The sequence below is a fragment of the Schistocerca piceifrons genome, chromosome 4 (genome assembly GCF_021461385.2).
Source record: "Schistocerca piceifrons isolate TAMUIC-IGC-003096 chromosome 4, iqSchPice1.1, whole genome shotgun sequence".
Classification (NCBI taxonomy): domain Eukaryota; kingdom Metazoa; phylum Arthropoda; class Insecta; order Orthoptera; family Acrididae; genus Schistocerca; species Schistocerca piceifrons.
In genome coordinates, this window is record NC_060141.1 from 547,972,931 (window position 1) to 547,992,435 (window position 19,505).

The 19,505-nt window shown below is 36.8% G+C and overlaps 1 protein-coding gene across 1 annotated transcript in view; it reads right to left on the reverse strand.

Moving 5' to 3' along the window:
* The window catches only part of LOC124795998 (transient receptor potential cation channel trpm), a 186,217-nt gene that overhangs the window by 62,267 nt on the left and 104,445 nt on the right, over window positions 1-19,505 (reverse strand). The window contains exon 13 of the mRNA XM_047260080.1: window positions 19,174-19,385. Within this exon, the coding sequence (XP_047116036.1) occupies window positions 19,174-19,385 (212 nt within the window). The remainder of the gene's footprint in view (window positions 1-19,173; window positions 19,386-19,505) is intronic.

Genomic DNA, 19,505 nt, shown 5'->3' on the forward strand with positions numbered 1-19,505 from the left:
TCTTCCACTTTTAAACTATAAGGTTTTCAAAGTTCATCTAGTGCAGTCCTCAACAATCAGTGTTTCTTTCTCATCCTGTCCGGTAAGTCTCCCCCGACCCACAGTTCTGGGTGACTTTCCCGATATCTAGCCCTTTTCCTAGACCTCTCCAGGTCTTTTCCTTCAGCTCTCTTCCTTCCCCTTCCACCCTTCTGCACAAAGAATGAACACTGGTTCCAAAAGCTTGCCTAATTGTAATCTTTTATATCTGTGTTCTGTCACTACAAGGTGACTATATTTTTTCTGTCCAGTTACCTTATTTTTTCAAAATATTATTGCTTTCATTTTTATTTTAAGAAATATTCATAATTTACTATGCCTATAAACTGCTGCATGTGCATGTCAAAATTCAGCAATGCTAAAAAATGTTTGTTTCGAGACTGACCTTGCTTACCTAAAAGCCCTCACTATACACTTTTCAAAAATATTTTTCATTTTTCAAGACTTATATATGTAAGTTATTTGTGTTTAAGAGTTTCATTTTCTACAGTGTTCTAATCTCAAAATATGTTCATTTCCAAAATCAATCCTTACAGTTTAGTAGACCCAATTTTTCTGTTTATGAAAATGTATACTTTCTCCAAAATAAAGTTCTAGTTTGTTAAACAATAATGGGAATTCCTGGATGGAATGTTTTTATACATTAGTTTGTTAATTATTCAAATTAGAAGATTTCACTATCTGTAAAATTCTTGGCAAATTTTAGGAATTCCAATACACATTAAAACTGCACTCTCATAAAACAGGACCTGTTAGAATGAATTTTTCATTCAACAGCAGAATGTGCACTGATATGTAACTTCCTAACAGATTAAAACTCTGTGCTGGATTGAGACTTGAAGTGCCTTGAGTTCGAGTCTCAGTCCGGCATACAGTTTTAATCTGCCAGGAGGTTTCAGTGTATATTATTTTCTCATTTTCTAATCACACAGCTTTTAATTTAAAAAAAACTTACTTTATTATGTACTGTATCTTGGTATTTTTCAATTTTTCTGTGTAAATAATCAAAATATAATAGCTCGACAGTTTAATTTTTTTAAAATATTCCTAATGTGTGTGTCTATAAATAGGCATCATGCACAAAGCCTCAATTACTTCATGTGCACTGGTCAAAAGTTGAACATCTGTGTGAAGTTTGTATTGAGTCTGCTGTTGGCATTCAAACAGTACAGTCACTTATTTAAGGGACATCTAGGGGAATCATTTCTATCCAGTCAACACCTATGGCCTCTTGTCTGGTTAAAATCATTGATGACTTTTTTGTGATCTGGACTCATGGGAGGGACAATAGTCACTCTTTCCTCCATAATCTTAAACCTACTCGCCAATCTGTTTCACATGGTGCACAATGAACCACTTTCCTAGATGTTGATCTCCACAACTCAAACGGCTCCGTAAATACATATGTTCATGTCAAGCACACCAGCCCCTTGCAGTACCTCCACTTTTGACAGCTATCACCTGATCCATGTTAAAAAGTCGGTTCCTTACAGCCTCACCACATGTGGCCACCACATCCACAGTGTAAACCAGGAGTTGTTGAAATATACTGACAATCTTTATTGTCAGACAATATCCAGCTCTTCCATAAACAGATCTCCCATGCTGTCTCCTCTGACACCATTAAACCTGTTAACCAACCTCCGACTAACACTCCTAAGATCACCCAGTGTCACCCTGGCCTTGAAAAGCTTAAAAAGCTCAACCACATCCATCACCTGGGCTTCAACTACTTCTCATAGCGCCTTGTGATGAGGGATATCCTACTCAAAATCCTACTCTCACCACCAAAAATAGTGTTTTGACACCTAACCAATCTAGCGAATATCCTTGTCCATCCCTATTCCAATACTGCTCCCAATCCTGTGCCCCATGGGTCATTCCCATACACCCACCCACCACCTCCTAACACAGTTAATCACTGGCATTTCCTATACTATAAAGGGCAGGGCCATGTGTGAAAGCAGCCATGTTATATATCAGTTGTGCTGTAATTATGGTGCAGTATTCTATGTGAGTGTGACAGGTAACCAACTGTCTACTCGCATGAAAGGCCACCACTGAACTGTGGCCAGCTGCAAACTTGACCCTCCAGTTGCTGAACATGCTGTGTATCACAACACAAGTGCTGCTTAACTATGTACATCATTTGGATAATTTCAGCACAAGTTTCTCTGAACTATGCAGATGAGAACTGATTTTCCACCATATCCTGCATTCTCACAATCCTTCTGGCCTAAACCTCCGCTAATCTGTTTCCCCCCCCTGCCTCACCTTAACTTTTCACTTTCTCTTTTCTCTTCTGTCTTTGTCCACAGCACTCCTTTCTCCCTGAGACCATTGGGCATTGCCGCATTGTGAGCCTACACTTACTCTGCCAGCAACTCACATTACAGCCAGGTAATATGGGCAACTGTCTTCCTTGTAGATGATACACAAAGTCAGCCATGTTCCACATGATCATCAGATGGCAACCCAAGCACCATCAGAGTTTGCTGGTCCCATGGACCTTTCCCTTATGCTGTCCACCTGACAGTTAATATGACCAGCTGTATCCTGGCACCTGGGGCTGAAAAAGGCCAGTGCTCAGGTCAGCTAAGCGCTTCACTTCAAGTGTGCTTTCTGGGCCAGGGGCCGAATGGAGTCACATTCTGTCAATCAGGAACTCACTTTAGAGTCACCACATAATGACCTGGAGTTTTGTGTCAGTGACTCATTAGTGGACTTTTAAGATTTCTTGTCTTTGTTTCTGTCCCAGACTTGACTGTATTTCTTCCTAGTGGAACTTTGAAACTGGACTGAATTCTGGGACTTTAACTCATAATGTGTCTAAGTGCAGAAAATATTAACTGTGGACTGGCTCATTGGTATCTGAACCTCTGCTTGTGTGGTGCATTGTTTATTTACCAGTTAGGGGTGTTTTCTGGAAGTGCTTGTTTTCTTTCTGAAAGTCTTCAGCCCTAGATCACAATTATGTTTATTTGTTCTTCCAAAAGAAATAACTGTTTCGTTCAGGCCTTCAGCCTTTCCATAAATATTGCTGTTATTTCAATACCTGAGGAGGGACTTTCTTTTCAATATTGTTTACTCTTTATTCAAGAAGAAATTGTCTTTCTAAAGTGTTTGATTCTTACATTATATGAAACACACATCAGAATAGATGTATTCTTTTCTTCTTAAATAAACTTTTCCTGGCAAATCTATGTGGATATTTTTCTCCCAACTCAGGCCGGACTATGAGGCATTCTCTCTCTCTCTCTCTCTCTCTCTCTCTCTCTCTCTTCTCCAAACAACTGCCGGAAAACTCCTTTCATCTAGTTGCGCAGCATCTAAATCATCTGTCTTTTCTGCTACTGCCTTGCACTAGCTACGTGTATTTTCAGAAGCATGGATGTTTATTCATGTATTTTGGATGTTTTTACATGCACAGCTGAATTTCTTTTCCAAATTTCAAGTAGCTATTCAAAGTTTCATTGCTTTGTAAGGAATATTTGTTCATGTTTTGATTTCAAATATTGTTCTCTGTATTTTCCTATTGTACTTATATACAGAGGAAGTACTTTTCAGTGTTACCAAAAACAAGACTCTGCATATTAACTCCACCAATGAAGAAATCCTACAAGTGGCACAGTGAAAGTGAAACTTTTTTTTTTTTTTTTTTTTTTTTTTTTTTTTAAAATTGATAGCTGTCATGACTCTTTTACAAAATATCAGAGTGACAGATCTGAACCACTTTGACACAACAATGAATTCTTCCTATAGCAGATGTAGCTGATTGACCTTCAGTCTGAAGAATCTGAGAGAGGTGGCAAAGCTCTTGGGAAAGGAGTATACATTGCAGCATGTTGTAACATATAGTTAGGTGTATATACTTCATGTTTAATGTTATTTGTTTGATAAACTGTGTATGGATTATTCCTATACCATTAATTGTACATAATGCCTTCCACAAGAGTACTTCCTGAAAAGCGCTCATTCCATTCCCTGTCTGTAACATTGAACCTGACATCCTCAACCCGCGACAAATCAAGAAAAACTAATATTGTGGACTAATGTCGGACTGTGCTATTGCAGCTAACGAACCAGCTATGACAGAGAAATGGCAGCCATGCAATGGACGATACCATAGACTGATGTTTGCAAGGTGCTGGCTGTGATCTACGCTACCAATCCGAAGGATGCGACAAAGAAGAACTGGCAAAATAAAGTTAAGAAAATAAATAACTATTCATTTTTTTGCACATCCACTCATACATGACTTGCATGTATAAGTGGCTTGGGGGGGGGGGGGGGGGTTATGTAACATACAACCCCCTCCCCCCCCCTCCTCCCAGCATTACTACTGTAATATTCGATACCCGGAATTTGTAGCTGGGTATCGGTACTTTATGTTACACAAAGAATAAAAATCGTGCCACTATGGCACCTTTTCCTGTTATATAATTGTACTATATAATACTATGAATGATATTCAAACAAAATTTATGAATAATTAAATAATATGTAAATATGTAACATAATAATCACTATGAACCATCAACATTTACTCAGAACAATAATAATCAGTATGTAATTCATTTGATTAGAAGTAGTTATAAATGTTAGCATCATTATTACTTTTGTTAATTAACTGCAATTAGATCTCGAAAGTTCGGTTTGGAAAACGTTATTGTAAATTGATCAAAAAGCAAGAACCAAATTTAAATTCACATAATTTCAAGTGATATGTAATTTCAAACCCAAATTTGCAAACCAGAATTAATACCATTACAAAAATAATTAATTGATCATTGTTAGCACACGTAATTAACTCCATTACTTACGTTTTGATGTATATTTCAAAGTTAGGAGCCATTAAAGAGGTTAAACAACTTGTGTATATATTACGTAAATGTTCGCAATATTTCCGATCCATAATTGATTTGTATTTGTTAAATTAATGAAACACAGTATTGTAAAAAAGTCATGTTTAATTTTCAATCTTAAATTGTACAATTTCTAACCTAAAACTCATCTGTAATGAACTAATATTTTATGCTGTGAGTAATCTGATTGTCAACCTTTTGCATATTTGTAACTTTTAATTGTAACTATTAATTTCACGATGGTGTAATAATTGAAGTAATTAACACTCACTCATTGTTTGGAATATATATAAGCAAATGCGGCAATGCAGCATCAGTTCACCTAGGGGTTCACTTTGTAGTCAAGTCTTTTCGGTCAGTGAGTCAGTCTGTCAGTTGTTGGATTGTCAAAGAGACTATATGTGAAGTTCGATGTATTCTGCAATGACTTTGGAAAAATGTTATCATCAACAAATAAACCTCCACAAATTGTATGACCTAGAGTTTTAATTAGAAGGAATCACCAGCTACCTGACTCATGCAAATTACAAGATAAGTATAACAAAAATACATTGTTACGCATTGCCCTTACTTACGTCCACTCCAGGTGCAAATATATAAGTAATTATATTAATGCTCTGGTAAATAAATCATATGCATTCATAAAGTAAGGGAGATGCCATAATTTCTCACTTAAAAAAGTAATTCTCATCTATTTTCTCATCTCACGGAGCACCATCTATAATTACACATGCAAAAGAAGAGCTTATGGTATTTATTGTGAATCCAACCAAAAAATGTATTCAAGCACCAAGCAAAAGTGCAAAAATCTGTGGATTCTCAGTTGTCAAAGAGGAAACATATGGTATTTGGCAAATTTTATAACTTCATTGCTGTTTGGCTTTTCATGGTAAGGATCAAAACACTGTAAATCAATTATCTGCTTCTGAACACACTAATTTTCAATGCAATTATGTCTCTATATCATTCTATGTTTTAAGATAGCTTCACTTCTGTGACAATTACTCTAATATTGGAAGAGAAAGTTATTCAGACTTAGGATCAGTGTCAGTAAAATTTGAAAGGCATGCCTTGCTGCGTTCTACCAATATAAATTTTTTCGTTAATATAGGTCTATCTCCAGGGTTCAAGACTTTGTAACTAAAAATCTAAGAAGCCGTCCTTGTCTAGGGTATTGATGAGTCACAGGTAGTGGATAGTGAATGTTCCATCAGATATGGTGGACAGCTGCGAACACAGGGTAAGCATTTCCAGACCAAGGCAAAACAAAACCAAATCCACTTTGCATCAGTCTTGTAGCAAGCAGCAAAGTGGTCAGTGTCTGTTCACCAGCAGTGTGGCTGAAATTTATATTCTGGAACTAACCCTTCCAGTCTTAACCCCGTGAGTTCTCTCAATGAGTCTACTCAACCTTGTCCGATTCCAGCTACAATCATCATGGAGCATTTTGATAATCACAGTATTACCCCAGGTGTTCAATCAACCACCAGTATTACTGGTGCAACTAGTCTTTCAGATTCTGGGATGGCTAGGTTAAAATACAGTGTAATTCAACAGAGAAAGTTGGAATCCTCTGGCCAACTTAAAACCAGAACAAACACATTTTGTGCAACACTTAACAAACAAACACTTTTCCAACCAAGTTAATTTCATAAATTGGGAGATACATTAAAAGAACAGAAGATTCAAATTTTGACACTTCAGGAAGCATGAATGATGGACAATAACACCATAGATTTCAGCAGTTACCATCATTTTAAAAGTAAAACTGACAAAAACAATATTTAATAACACAATACATTTGGCAGTTACTTTTGCAGTCTCCAAAAATATTTTAAATTCAATAACTGTGGTGAATCCCATTAATAATAGACTAATGACAATTTCTCTTAAATGTGCAAATAAAGTATACACTTTAATTAATGCCTAATTAATGCCTGAATGCCACTCAATGAGGGTAATTGTAAAAAACCTGAAGAAGTTAATGAAGCCTGGGAAACATTAGAAAGCATCATCTCGAAAATTCCCTCAAACCATTTTAAAATTTTAATGGGTGATTTTAGTGCTCAATTAGGTAAAGTGAAAAAATATAAGAAAATACCTGGTGGATTTCTGTGCATAGATGAAAAAAAAAAGGCTAAAGACTTGTTGAAATGCGTAAAAATTTCAACCTTAAAATCATGTCAACACATTGTGGAAAGAACTCTTCTAAACAAAAAATTTCGCAGGAACCCAATACATTTATTGGAGGATGTCCAATCGATCATGTAGCAATTTCATACCCTAACTACAAAGAAATTTTAAATGCCCAAGTTAGGAAAAGAGCTAATGTTGATTCTGACCGTTACTTAACATGAATAAAAGTAAAACTTCAAAAACTGCTCATAACAAAAAATGTTATCCCAAAATTTGACACTGTTAAAATAACCCAAACTCTAACAAGCGAACTTGACAAAAATGGTCCAACAATTGGCAAATCCTAAAAGAAATGAAATTCATCAAAACAGCTCAAAATTTAATTCTGCTTCAAAAGAAACAAAAACACCTCCATGGAGTGCGGACTGTGAAACAGCAGTTAAGTCTAGGCATGAGGTGTTCAAAACTTGGAATAGTAACAAAAATGAAAATATGTACAACACCTTTCTAACTGTAAGAAAAGAAACATCTAAATTAATCTGACATATCAGAAGAAACTATAAAAATGCCCAACTTTTAGAAACTGAAAAAGATTTCGAAAAGAACAGTACAAGAAACTTTTATAAAACATTCAAAACAAAACTAACTGGATACCAAACTCAAAGTCTTTGCTTTAAAAATGAAAATGACAGTTTGGTTCTTAACAACCAGGAAAATTGTAAGGTACTTGCTAATTATTTTGAAAAACTGCTAAACTTCCAGAACCAGCGAATAAATTCCAACCACAGGAAACTAATAACACAAACCCTAAAACTAAAGAACCTGACAAAATCAAAATAACTAAACAAATTAAGAAACTTAAAAAAAAGTAAAGCATCTGGAGAAGATGGTATAATTGCAGAACTACTAAAATCACCTGGCACTAATACTATAAAAGAGGTCACTCAACTAATAGGACATATCTGGCAAACTGAGAAAATACCCAATGACTGGAAAACTGCCCTAATTCATACATTACATAAAAAAAGGGACAGAACCAATGTTAATAATTACTGAGGAATATCTCTTCTCCCAGCCACATATAAAATTCTCTCGCAATGTTAACTTGACCGAGTCCAAGGACAGTTAGAACCTAAAATTGGTGAATACCAAGCAGGCTTTAGGCCAAACAGACCCCGTTTGGAACAAATTATCAACTTAAAACTAATCCTTAGGATTTCTAGTAACAATATTGTATGTACATTTGTGGATTTTAAAAAGGTCTACACCTCAGTTGAGCATGAATCTCTTTTCTAAATTTTAAAGGAACAAGGGCTAGATAATAAAATCTAAGACTGATTAAGGAAACTTTGACTGACCCTAGCTTTAAAGTTGAATTCGTGGGAGAAATTTCTCCATCACTTGATATAAATGCTGGTGTTAGACAGGGAGGCGGACTCTCCCCATCATTATTTAACCGTGTTTTGGAAAAGGTAATTACAGAATGGTGAGAGTAAAAGTTGAGTCAAAATATAGATCAATCAATCAAGCTAGGTAAAAGTGATATTAGAGTAGATTTCCTTGCCTTTGCAATGGTCTGGCAATTTTAACTAGAGATATTACCACAGCTCCAAAACAAACTGAAATTCTTAAATATGTTATGGAAAAAGTAGGACTACAAATATCATTTGAAAAAATGGAATATATGACATGAAACAAACAAGCACCAAAGTTTTGAACACAAAGTATGGAGAAATAAAAAGGGTTTTTCAGTTTAAATACTTCAGGGAAATCATACAAGAAAACGTTCTGGAAAAAGCTTCAAATGAAGTTTGTTGTCAAAAAACAGCAACTGCATTCAGATTAACATAAAATATTTATAATAAAAAATCACTTTCTAAATTCAGTAAACTTAAGCATTACAGCACTGTAATCACACACGAATGTCTTTGTGGAGCAGAAACTTTAATTTCAAATACAAAGAAAAATACTGAAGAAATTCAACAGAAAGATTATTAAGAAAATATTAGGACCCAAAATTACCGATGGAGAAATTTATAGGCTGAGAAGTAGTAAGGCAATACAGGAATACACAGATGTATATGACATGAGAAAATGAAGACTTAAATTTTATGGGCACATTAAAAGAATGGCACCCCCTAGGTTGGCAAAACAAATAGTAGAATTCTACGAAAACAGAAGTAAGGCCAAAATGGAGCCAATTAAATAGATCACTGCCTTCTGAGTACTTTGGTATAAGAGTCCCACTGTTTCCAGAGGCTCATTACAGAGTAATAATATTAGTAGACTGTATTTGGTTCTTTACTGCAGTAACCTTTTGCTTCTGTGAAAATACCTTCACAACAGTGAAGAATCCTGTATACACGCAATAAGCAAAATGCACAACATGCAATACAATGTAAAGCAACAACCCTCAGACAATGAACATGTACACTTTTGTTACAGTGTGTTCAGTTTCTTCTGTCAGTATACAGTACAGCATGTAACATATGCAGAACTCTTCCTGTACAGGCACTGTTCAAATTTAAAACCACCATGATAACAACAGAGTGTACATTATTCAGCATGGACTGCCTTACATGCTCAAGAATTTCAGGAGTCTGGTGTACGACTTCCACAGCTGTGGCAATCAAAGTCTCATAAACTTTAGGAGCAGGACCACTGTGACTAATCCAGTCACCTCCAAACTATGCTTCAATGTGGTGCCTGACATCCAGTACAAAGTGTGCCAACACCCTGTCATGCTGAAACCACATAAGCATATGAATTCTCAGTGGCATATCTCCTAGGAACTGTGGAATGACATACTGAAGGAACATTACTCCATTCAGTGTGTCAGGTAAAGTCCAATCACAAAATCATCAACAATACCAGTGCATACATTCACAGCAAACATCTGTTGATAAGATCAACACATTAGTGCATGTAGACTTTTATCATACCATACATGGCTATTCCTACTGTGAAACATGCCCTCTGTTGTAAACATGGTCTCATCTGTAAACAACATGAAAGCAAGAAAATTGGAGTTTTTTGTACATTGCTGAAGGAATCAATTTTGCAAGCCCCACTCAAAACAGGAAGTTTGCTGTCTGCAATGATTGCACCTTCTATGGATGATACATGTGTAGTTGTTGTTGTTCATGTAGGACTTCCAAACAGCTGACACAGCTGTGTTAAGAGCTTGTGTTATGCACTGACTACTAGAGGCACGATTGTCACCAATCACACATAACAGATTCTCTTCCATTCAGATTCAGATTCAGATTCTTTATTAGTCATTCAGCATTGTTACATGCAATAGACTTCGTCAGTTCACTTAACCTATTAATTTTACAAAAAAAAATTTTTACACATTTAAGTTGATATTAGGCATTTCTAAAAATTCTTCTAATGAATAGAATGGATTGGTTAACAAGAAGTTATGAACATTGTCTTTAAATAATTTGTCAGGCTTGATTGACCCATTTTTAGACAATTTGTTATATATTTTAATTGCCATATACTTATGACTATTGTTAGTTTTAGCTAATCTATTTTGTGGCAACAGCAGAGAAGTACACGTTCTTGTATAGTAGCCATGTCTTTCATTTGTTACACTTAAATTAGGTAGTTCAGCAAGTATGTAGTTAACACTGTCAAGAATATATAAATTAATTACTGTTAAAATTCTATATTTAGTGAACAATGGTTTACAATGTGTTCTATTATCTACCTTAGCCATTACTCTGATTGCTTTCTTCTGGATCACCATAATGTCATTTATTTTTCTGCTGTTTCCCCAGAGTATTAACCCATACCTTAAAACAGATTGAAAAAAGGCAAAGTACGCTGTCCTTACGTACTCAAATGTCACACAACACATCAGTCTCTTCAACAAATATATAACTCTTGACAACCTAACCACTATGTGATCAACATGAGAGTTCCATGTTAGACTGTTGTCAAGTACAATACCTAAAAACTTTGCCTTTTGTTTTTCTATTTTTGTAGTCTTTGATAGACTGAACCACATATTCTGGGTCTTTTCCTCATTTAATAGCAGACCATTGGCATTAAACCATGATGTTGCATTTTCTTTTGCCAATTTCATATCACTTACAAGGTTATCAAGTACATGGTTTACAGATAGAAAAGTTGTGTCATCTGTATACATATATGTCTTTACATCTATATTTCCTGGTAAGTCATTTATGTGTACAAGGAAAAGAAGTGGTCCCAATTTAGATCCCTGTGGCACTCCATGTTGAACCTCGAGTATGTTTGACAGATGACTTCCTGAACTCACCACCTGGTTCCTTTTATTGAGGTATGATTTGATGAGTTTTAAACTTTTATCACATATTCCATAGTACTCAAGTTTAGAGAGCAGAAGTGAGTGGTCAACACAGTCAAAAGCTTTGCTCAGATCACATAAGGTTACCTGTGTGTGCGCATGGTCCTCAAATGCCGCTAGAATGTCTCTGACTAAGAGCTCTATGGCATGTATAGCTGACCTTCCTTTTCTGTAACCAAACTGTGATGCACTTAACATACCATTTAGTTCTAGGTACTCATACGTCTGCTTATATATTATGCCTTCAAAGACTTTTCCTAGTACTGGAATTAGTGAAATTGGTCTGTAGTTTGCAGGATCTGATTTGACACCCTTCTTAAAGACTGGAGTTACCTTGGATAGTTTGAGAGGATCAGGAAAAAACCCTTCTATGAGACACAGGTTTATAGAATATGTTAATGGTGCTGCAATGTAATGTATGATTTCTTTCAATAGATTGTTTGACATATTAAAAATATCTGTACTGTATGAATTTTTCATTTCTTTGACTATTTTAAGAACTTCATGTTGGCATACCTCTCTGAAGTGTTTCAATGATGATCCGGCCCTATTATGATTTAGGTTTGCTCTCTTCAGATAATCTATACATGTTACATTGGGTTTACTGATCAGCTTTTTGATATCATCAGCACTGCTTACAAAATATTTATTGAATGTATCTGCTGGTATTGGGACTGTCTTGTCGAAGTTTCTGACTTCACCTTTAACAGTATTAATTACTGACCAGGCTGTTTTGCATTGGTTTTTACTATTTTTTATGAAATTTGTGTTGTATCTTAGTTTCGCTAATTGCAACTCTTTCTTATACAGTTTCTTAGTAATTTTTTCGAGATCCTTAATTTCATTAGAATCGTTTACTTTGGCAAGGCGCTTCAACAGCAGTAGCTTATTTTTTAGATTCTCCAGTTCTTTGGTGTACCAAAATTTACCTTTTCTTGTTTTATGGTATTTCTTTTGAACAAGATGGGCTTTTAAAATACCTGTTAAGTAATTGTGGAATGTTTCATAAACTGTTTGGGCACTGGAATCACAGTTTTGAAATAATTTGTCCCAGTTTGTTATGCTCAACTGGTGTGTTAGTTTTATGAGATTGTGTTTTGTTAATATTAAGGTATTAGATTTTGTTAACTTTTGTCCAGCCTTGCTCTCATCTCCTTTTATAAAATGTCTTAACTTTACTCTTAACATGGAGTGGTCTGAGAAAAGAAACTCCTTTACCTTGGTGAAGTACATATCACGAGCACAGTTGACAAAAGCATTATCCAAGCACGCTTGTAGTCTTGTTGGTTCTGAATTTACATGATGGAAGTTGTGCTGCCTCAGCATATTCAGTAACTTATTTACACTGGGTTTGTTACATGTTACATCAAAGCTTGAATTAAAGTCTCCCCCAATTACAGTTACATACTTTTTCCATTTCGTTATGTAGCAGAGTACACTGTCTAAATTATCTAAAAAAGTTTTATCATCTGAGTCAGGGGAATGGTAGATACATACTATGATAAGTTTCATTATATCACATATGATCCCGGTAATTTCAAAGTGTTTCTCTACACATGCCCAACTAAGATCTAGTTCTCTACACTCTATTTCATTTGAAACATAGATAACAGTACCACCATTACGGTACTGAGATCTGCAAAAACTGTTTCCATATTTATAACCTTCTGGTACATAAATTGTATTTGTTCTGGTTTAAGCCAATGTTCTGATATACATAAGAAAGAATACTTATTCTGTGGCAATGACTCATCCAGAATTTCAATTTTATTTTCAAGACCCTGAATGTTTAAAAATAGGATGTTGTTGTGACTTATCTGTGAGTTAGCAGGCTGGTTTTTCACATTTTTATTTTCTTCTTCGCTTGAGACCATAAAAAATTATCCCTGAATGACACAGATGTATTTTTCCTTTGGCTCCTCCTTAAGCATTGCTGTGTTGCTGCTCCAGTCGTTGTTGGTTCTGTTACTGCTGCTGCTTCTGCTGATAATGATGGTGCTGCTGCTGTTTCACTTATTTCTGGTGTTTGTTGTTCCATAACTGCTGTGCCTTTCTGTGAATTATTACCATTTGGAGTGTTCACTTGCATTAACAAAATTTCACATTTGTCTTGGAGAGGTGTAGCTTCACTGATAGCAGATTTCACATTGGATTCTACAGGATACACACAGTTCCTGTCCATGAGAGGTATGACTTTTCTATCATCACACTGCACATTTGAGATTTTATTTACAAGTTCTAAAATTTTGGTTACTATTACGTTTTTTCCCAGTACATTTAGATGGGAACCATGTGTTGTGTGAAATCTTTTCCCTAAATTGCTGATGTTCACAAATGTTACATTTTCAAACCGCTTGCAAATATTTTGCATCTCTTTATTTGCAGTTTCAATTTCTTTATTTACACAGGACCATTCTATCAAGTCGTAACGGTGTGGCACTGAAAAAACAATAACATTTGTTCCTCTCAGCTCATACAGTTTTCTTTTTAGCGAGATTAAGAGATCGTGTTTTTCGTTCCTAGCTATATCATTTGATCCTGCCAGGAAGATGGAAAAGTCCTTTTTGCTCAATGAGGAAATTTTTTCTTGACTCATTGACGTAGCAGCACTGAATTTTGCTCTTGGTTTTATTGTACAGTTAAAACTAAAATTCTGACTACTTGTACGCCGAAATTCAGGGGCTGTATTTCGTCCTTGGCTGTCGGCATACAGTTCAATTTTACCGGTACTTGCTGTTCCGAGATTGCCTGTTTTCTGCCTATCTTTGCAGTAAGCGAAGTCTTGTTTGGCACTATTTATTGTGTCTTTTTTGCTAACACATGTCGATATTGTCTCAGTAGAGCAGCTTAGCGGTGGAAGATTTTTCGTGAGCACTTTCGCATATGATCTTTTACTTAACTGCTGCTGAAATATTCCATGTTTTACCTTATTCACAGAGTCGTTTGATTTTCCACATGGTACACTCGCACTGTTAACTTCAATTTCACAATCCGTAGTCGAAAGAGCTTGAAAGTAATTTTCGTTCACTATATTTATGTTTCTTTCGCCGTTTTCTGTATCTTGTATTATCTGTTTGCGTCTTTTGTACTTCACTTCCGTCCAATTCTCCGGCATATTCATACTTTCATGGCGCGAGTTTTTCATGTTCCGTTCACTTTTTTCTTCTTTAAGTTTCTTGATATCCATCTTCAAGGAACTGATAATAAATTGTAAACTAGACACCCGTTCGCTGAGCTTTGTAATTTCATCCTTACAACTGTCACAATTTTTCTTTTTCACGGCAAAATTCACACTTTTCTCGGACACGCACAACGAATTTTTACACTAGCCGCCATCTTATCTTCCATGTCAGGTGTTCTAGCATACCTCCCAAAGTCAGTATCTTCCATTCTAACATGTAAGGCTCCCATTTCCTGTGTACAGTTGCAAAGGTACCGTGATATGGTTACCATCGGTGGAACAATGTAGCATCATCGTACGCTCTCCCACTGCATTCTGAACTCCCACGCATGAAGTGCACATTGACCAACTCTTCATCAGTGAACCTATCCATGGTATTGCTGTGTATCACTGTTAATGCACAACTAAGAATGCTGGAAAACAAAATCCAAGATAGAACTGAGTACTGAATGTTAACTTGTGGGCAGTGAGGTAAAGAGGGCATTAATATCCACAGAAGGTACTGTGATTGGAAAAAAGTCATGGCATAGTGATATGTACATACACAGATGGTGATATAGTATTGTGTACAAAAGGTATAAAAGGGCAGTGCATTGGTGGAGCTGTCATTTGTAATTATATGATTCATGTGAAAAGATTTCCGACATGATTATGGCTGTATTACAGGCATTAAGAGACTCTGAACTTCAAATGATGGTTGGAGATAGATATCTGGGACATTCAATTTCTGAAATCAAGAGGGAATTCAATATTGTGAGATCCACAGTGCAAAGAGTGTGCTGAGAATACAAAATTTCAGACATTACCTCTCACCATGGACAAAGCAGTGGCCTATGGCCTTCCCTTAATGACCAAGACCATAGGCGTTTGCATAGAGTTGTCAGTGCTAACAGACAAGCATCACAGTGTGAAACAACCATAGAAATCAATGTGTGACATATGATGTACATATCCATTATGACAGTGCGATGACATTTGGTTTTAATGGGCTGTGGCAGTAGACAACTGACATGAGTGCCTTTGCTAACAGCATGATATCATCTTCAGTGCCTCTCCAGAGCTCATAACCATATCAGTTGGACCCTATATGACTGGAAAGCCATGGCCTGGTAAGATGAGTCCTGATTTCAGATGGTAAGAGCTGATAATAGGCTTCAAATGTGCCACTGACCACACAAAGCCATGGACTCAAGTTATCAACAAGGCCAAAGGTGGCCCCATAATGGTGTGGGCTGAGTTTAAATGGAAAAGGACTGGGGCCTCAGTCCAGCTGAACTGACCACTGTCTGGAAACAGTTATGTTCAGCTACTTGGAGACCATTTTCAGCCATTCATGGACTTCATGTTCCCAATCAATGATGATATTTTTATGGATGGTAATTTGCCATTTCACTGTGCCACAACTTTTCTCTATTGCTTTAAAGAACATTCTGGACGACTTGAGTGAATGATTTTGCCATCCATATCATCTGATACACATGAATTCCTTTGAACATCTGTGGGACATGATTGAGAGGTCAGTTCATGTACAAAATACTGCAATAGCAACACTCATAATGATGGATGGTTGTAAATGCAGCATGGATCAGTATTTCTGGAGGGGACTTCCAATGATTTGTTGAGTCCATGACATGTCAAGTTGCTGCATTATTCCAGGCAAAGGGTGGTCCAACACAATATTAGGAGGTATCCCACGAGTTTGGCATCTCAGTGTGTGCTCCTGGGTACACATTACAATCAACTATCTGATTCTATAATATCTGTCGCACCATGAGGTAACCCAATTGAAATCTTCCTATGTCTCCAAGATGTTTCCAAGTATACATCCTCCTATTGTGATTTCTGAACAGTGTATTTGCTATTATCACTTGAAATGATTTCACTTCGTTCATTGCTGACACTCCTACAGATGAGACACTAAAACTTTTTTGAGGTCTTACAGTTCGGTGCTGATAGGGGAGAAGAGTCTGGTAGCACTCCTCCATGGCTGTCAGTCCCACATGCTCCTCCATCTCAAGCTGTCAATATCTGTGGGACACCTGCAGTGTTGTATCCATGCTTGCGGCTGGGCACTCGCATGTGGGCATGGGGTTTTGGACACCAGAGCAAGTGAATTCCAATGATTGTCCAACTGTAGCAGGGACACAGCATATTCACTCTGGCCATGGGGAACTGGATGGTGATGCACCATAAAAATCAGGTCCGTCTCTGGTAGGGTACCCAGCCACTGCCACCTCTGGACCCTCTGGTGGACACACATTGTGGCAACACCATTTTTCATTTCTCTTCAGCTGGACCTTCTACTCTCTCCCCTCCTGCTCCCAGCTGTTCCTTCCCTCTGGTTCTAAGTCCTGTTTGCCAATCCCATCCATGCCCTCATCTCCCTCTGTTTGTAGGTGACCCAAGATGGATTGGATGTCAGAAAAAAATCAGGCTGTGGCAGTCCACGAATGCATCTCCCTTCCATGCCAGTACTCAGTGTGGGTATGGAGTGGCCTCTGCTACAAGTATCAGAGCCACCAAGACTCTGACTGCACTGACTGGTGTGGACCTTCTGGCAGTGTGTCCCCAGTGTGGATACCAGGAGTTGGTACAACTGGAGGGGTTGTCCAACTCTTCCAAAGATGTCGTCTGACTCAGAGTGCTGCCTGGGGACCTGGCCATATGGGGGTCAGCCTGCTGGGATGCAGCTTGCAGCTTCTCCATGGAAGAAGTGATGTGGTAACCCACTGGGCTATCACCTAGATGTCAGGCACCAGTGCTTGACTAGCATATAGAATGCAACAGTCACTCTGCATCCAATATTGTGAGATGTGACCATCAGGGGAAGATACTGCTGCTGAGCGACTGTGCATGATGGCTCTGCAGGCATCTCCCAGTGCATCCTGTGACATGCTTTTTATTTATGCGTTCATCTCCCGGTGATCACCCTCAATCTGATCTTGCTCATTGTGGTATTTACCATACTAACTAGGACTTTCTGGAGATGTTGTATCGTGTTTGTTACGTTGTGAGTTACAATATTCACAGAGAACCAACAAAACTTTTTATTGCTATAGTATTTCTAGTCTCTAGACAGAGGCTACACCATACGTAACTATACAGTTTGTGTGGGAGAAATAAGATAGACAAAATTTACAGATACAACAAATTTATCCTCACCTCATTCATTGATGGTCCTATACTTTTGCAACACATAGATGGGTCTAGAATCTCAACAAACATTGATAATGCAAGGGAAATGAGCATATTAAATTTGCAACTGAACCACAATTACAGTTATTGAACAGATAATTTCCCATTCTGTCTGAATCTGTGTTTAAATTTTAAATTAGTTGATTAAAACAGTACTCTCATTTTGCTGGGGCTGGATGTGCTGTCTTGTATGTGTGAGGTGTGCCCTGGAAAAGTCTATGGTTTATAAATCAACAAGACAAAATCTGGAAAAATGGGAAAGAGTGATTTTCAGTACTTAATTTGAAACATCATCTTAGCAGCTCCAGAAAGTAATTCATTGCTTTTGCTGGTTTCTTGGTTTAGATATGATGAAATTCATATGTATGCACTCTGGTGTTTAGTGCTATATAGTGCTACTCTCTCTTATTATGAGTGTCATGGTTGCTTCTGCTCATTCACCAACTCATGTGTTAGGCAGAAAGCACTGTTCAAAATAGCTGTTACAATCAGTAGTTTGTGTGGAAAAATGCATAGCTTTAAAACCTTTTTTAAGACACTTGTAGTGTACTCTATGAGTTCAAATTTTAATAGCGCATTTTTTTCAGTGTAGTCTCGCTGTGTAAAATATTTCAGTGTAAGTTTGAAGTGTTCCTCATATAGGTTTCAACAAATTGGACTGGGACCATTATCTTGTGGGTTTCAGGTTAACAATGGGTAACTTATCATAAGATATATATATGTATCGCCAAGCAGTGTCAAATCGCAAGAAAGAGCAGTTCATCTTTATTTCTGCATTTATTGAATTTATAAATTTAGGTCTCACTTTCCCCACAAATGAAGCAGATGTATTGTCATGTGTTACTGGTTTGGAAAAGAAGAAACTCAGAAGTCTAAGAAGCCTAACATGCTAGGTATACAATTACCATCTGTGGTTTTACTTGTGAAGCAGTATTGAATTTATTTATGTTCATTTATTAACAGAAATTACCTACTCTCAGTTCCCCATTCCTAGACACAATAAGTAATGTACTATAACAGGTCAAATAATTAAACCATAGAAGACATAAATGTTAAATAAGTACTAACCTGAAGAATAAGATGAAGAATAGGGAAGAAAGTAATACTTCTGTATGGTGCTATGTTAAAAATTTTATGTCTCTGGCAAAGACAAATTACTACTCTCATAAAATATTTAACAGTACATGCTTCACTTCAAAGAACCAGGCAATTTAAAATTAATTCATTATAACTCCATGTACACATAGCAGCTCCCCCTCTCCCATATCAAAAGCTGTTGGCTTTATAACTCTATCAATTACATGGCTGTGTTATCACTTATCCAAATCACTATTAAAAATAAAGTAAAACTGTTTTATGCTTCTTGCTTTCCTTAAATAGGCGAATCATTAAAAAAACACATTGTGAAGTAGAATAATTACCTTTAAATTTGTATTTTTCCGTGTACGTAACCCACCCATCCACAGGTCAGCAAGGATTATTTGGCTACAGGGATGGGCTAGGAGTGCTCGATGATTTGCTGCTACTGCCAGGCTGAGACATGTCTGCCCACTCCAGTTCTGTAGTTCACAAGTCAACAATTGTTGTGTCTGGTCATCATCTTGGCGATAACAATAGTCCAGTAGCTCCAAAGCTGAAAATATTTAAGTGATTTAATATGATAGTACAGCTACCAGTGATAATACATTAGTGCAAGATTTTAAAGTGAAGTATAGTATAGACTAAAATTATTTACTAATTTTTCTTTGGCCAT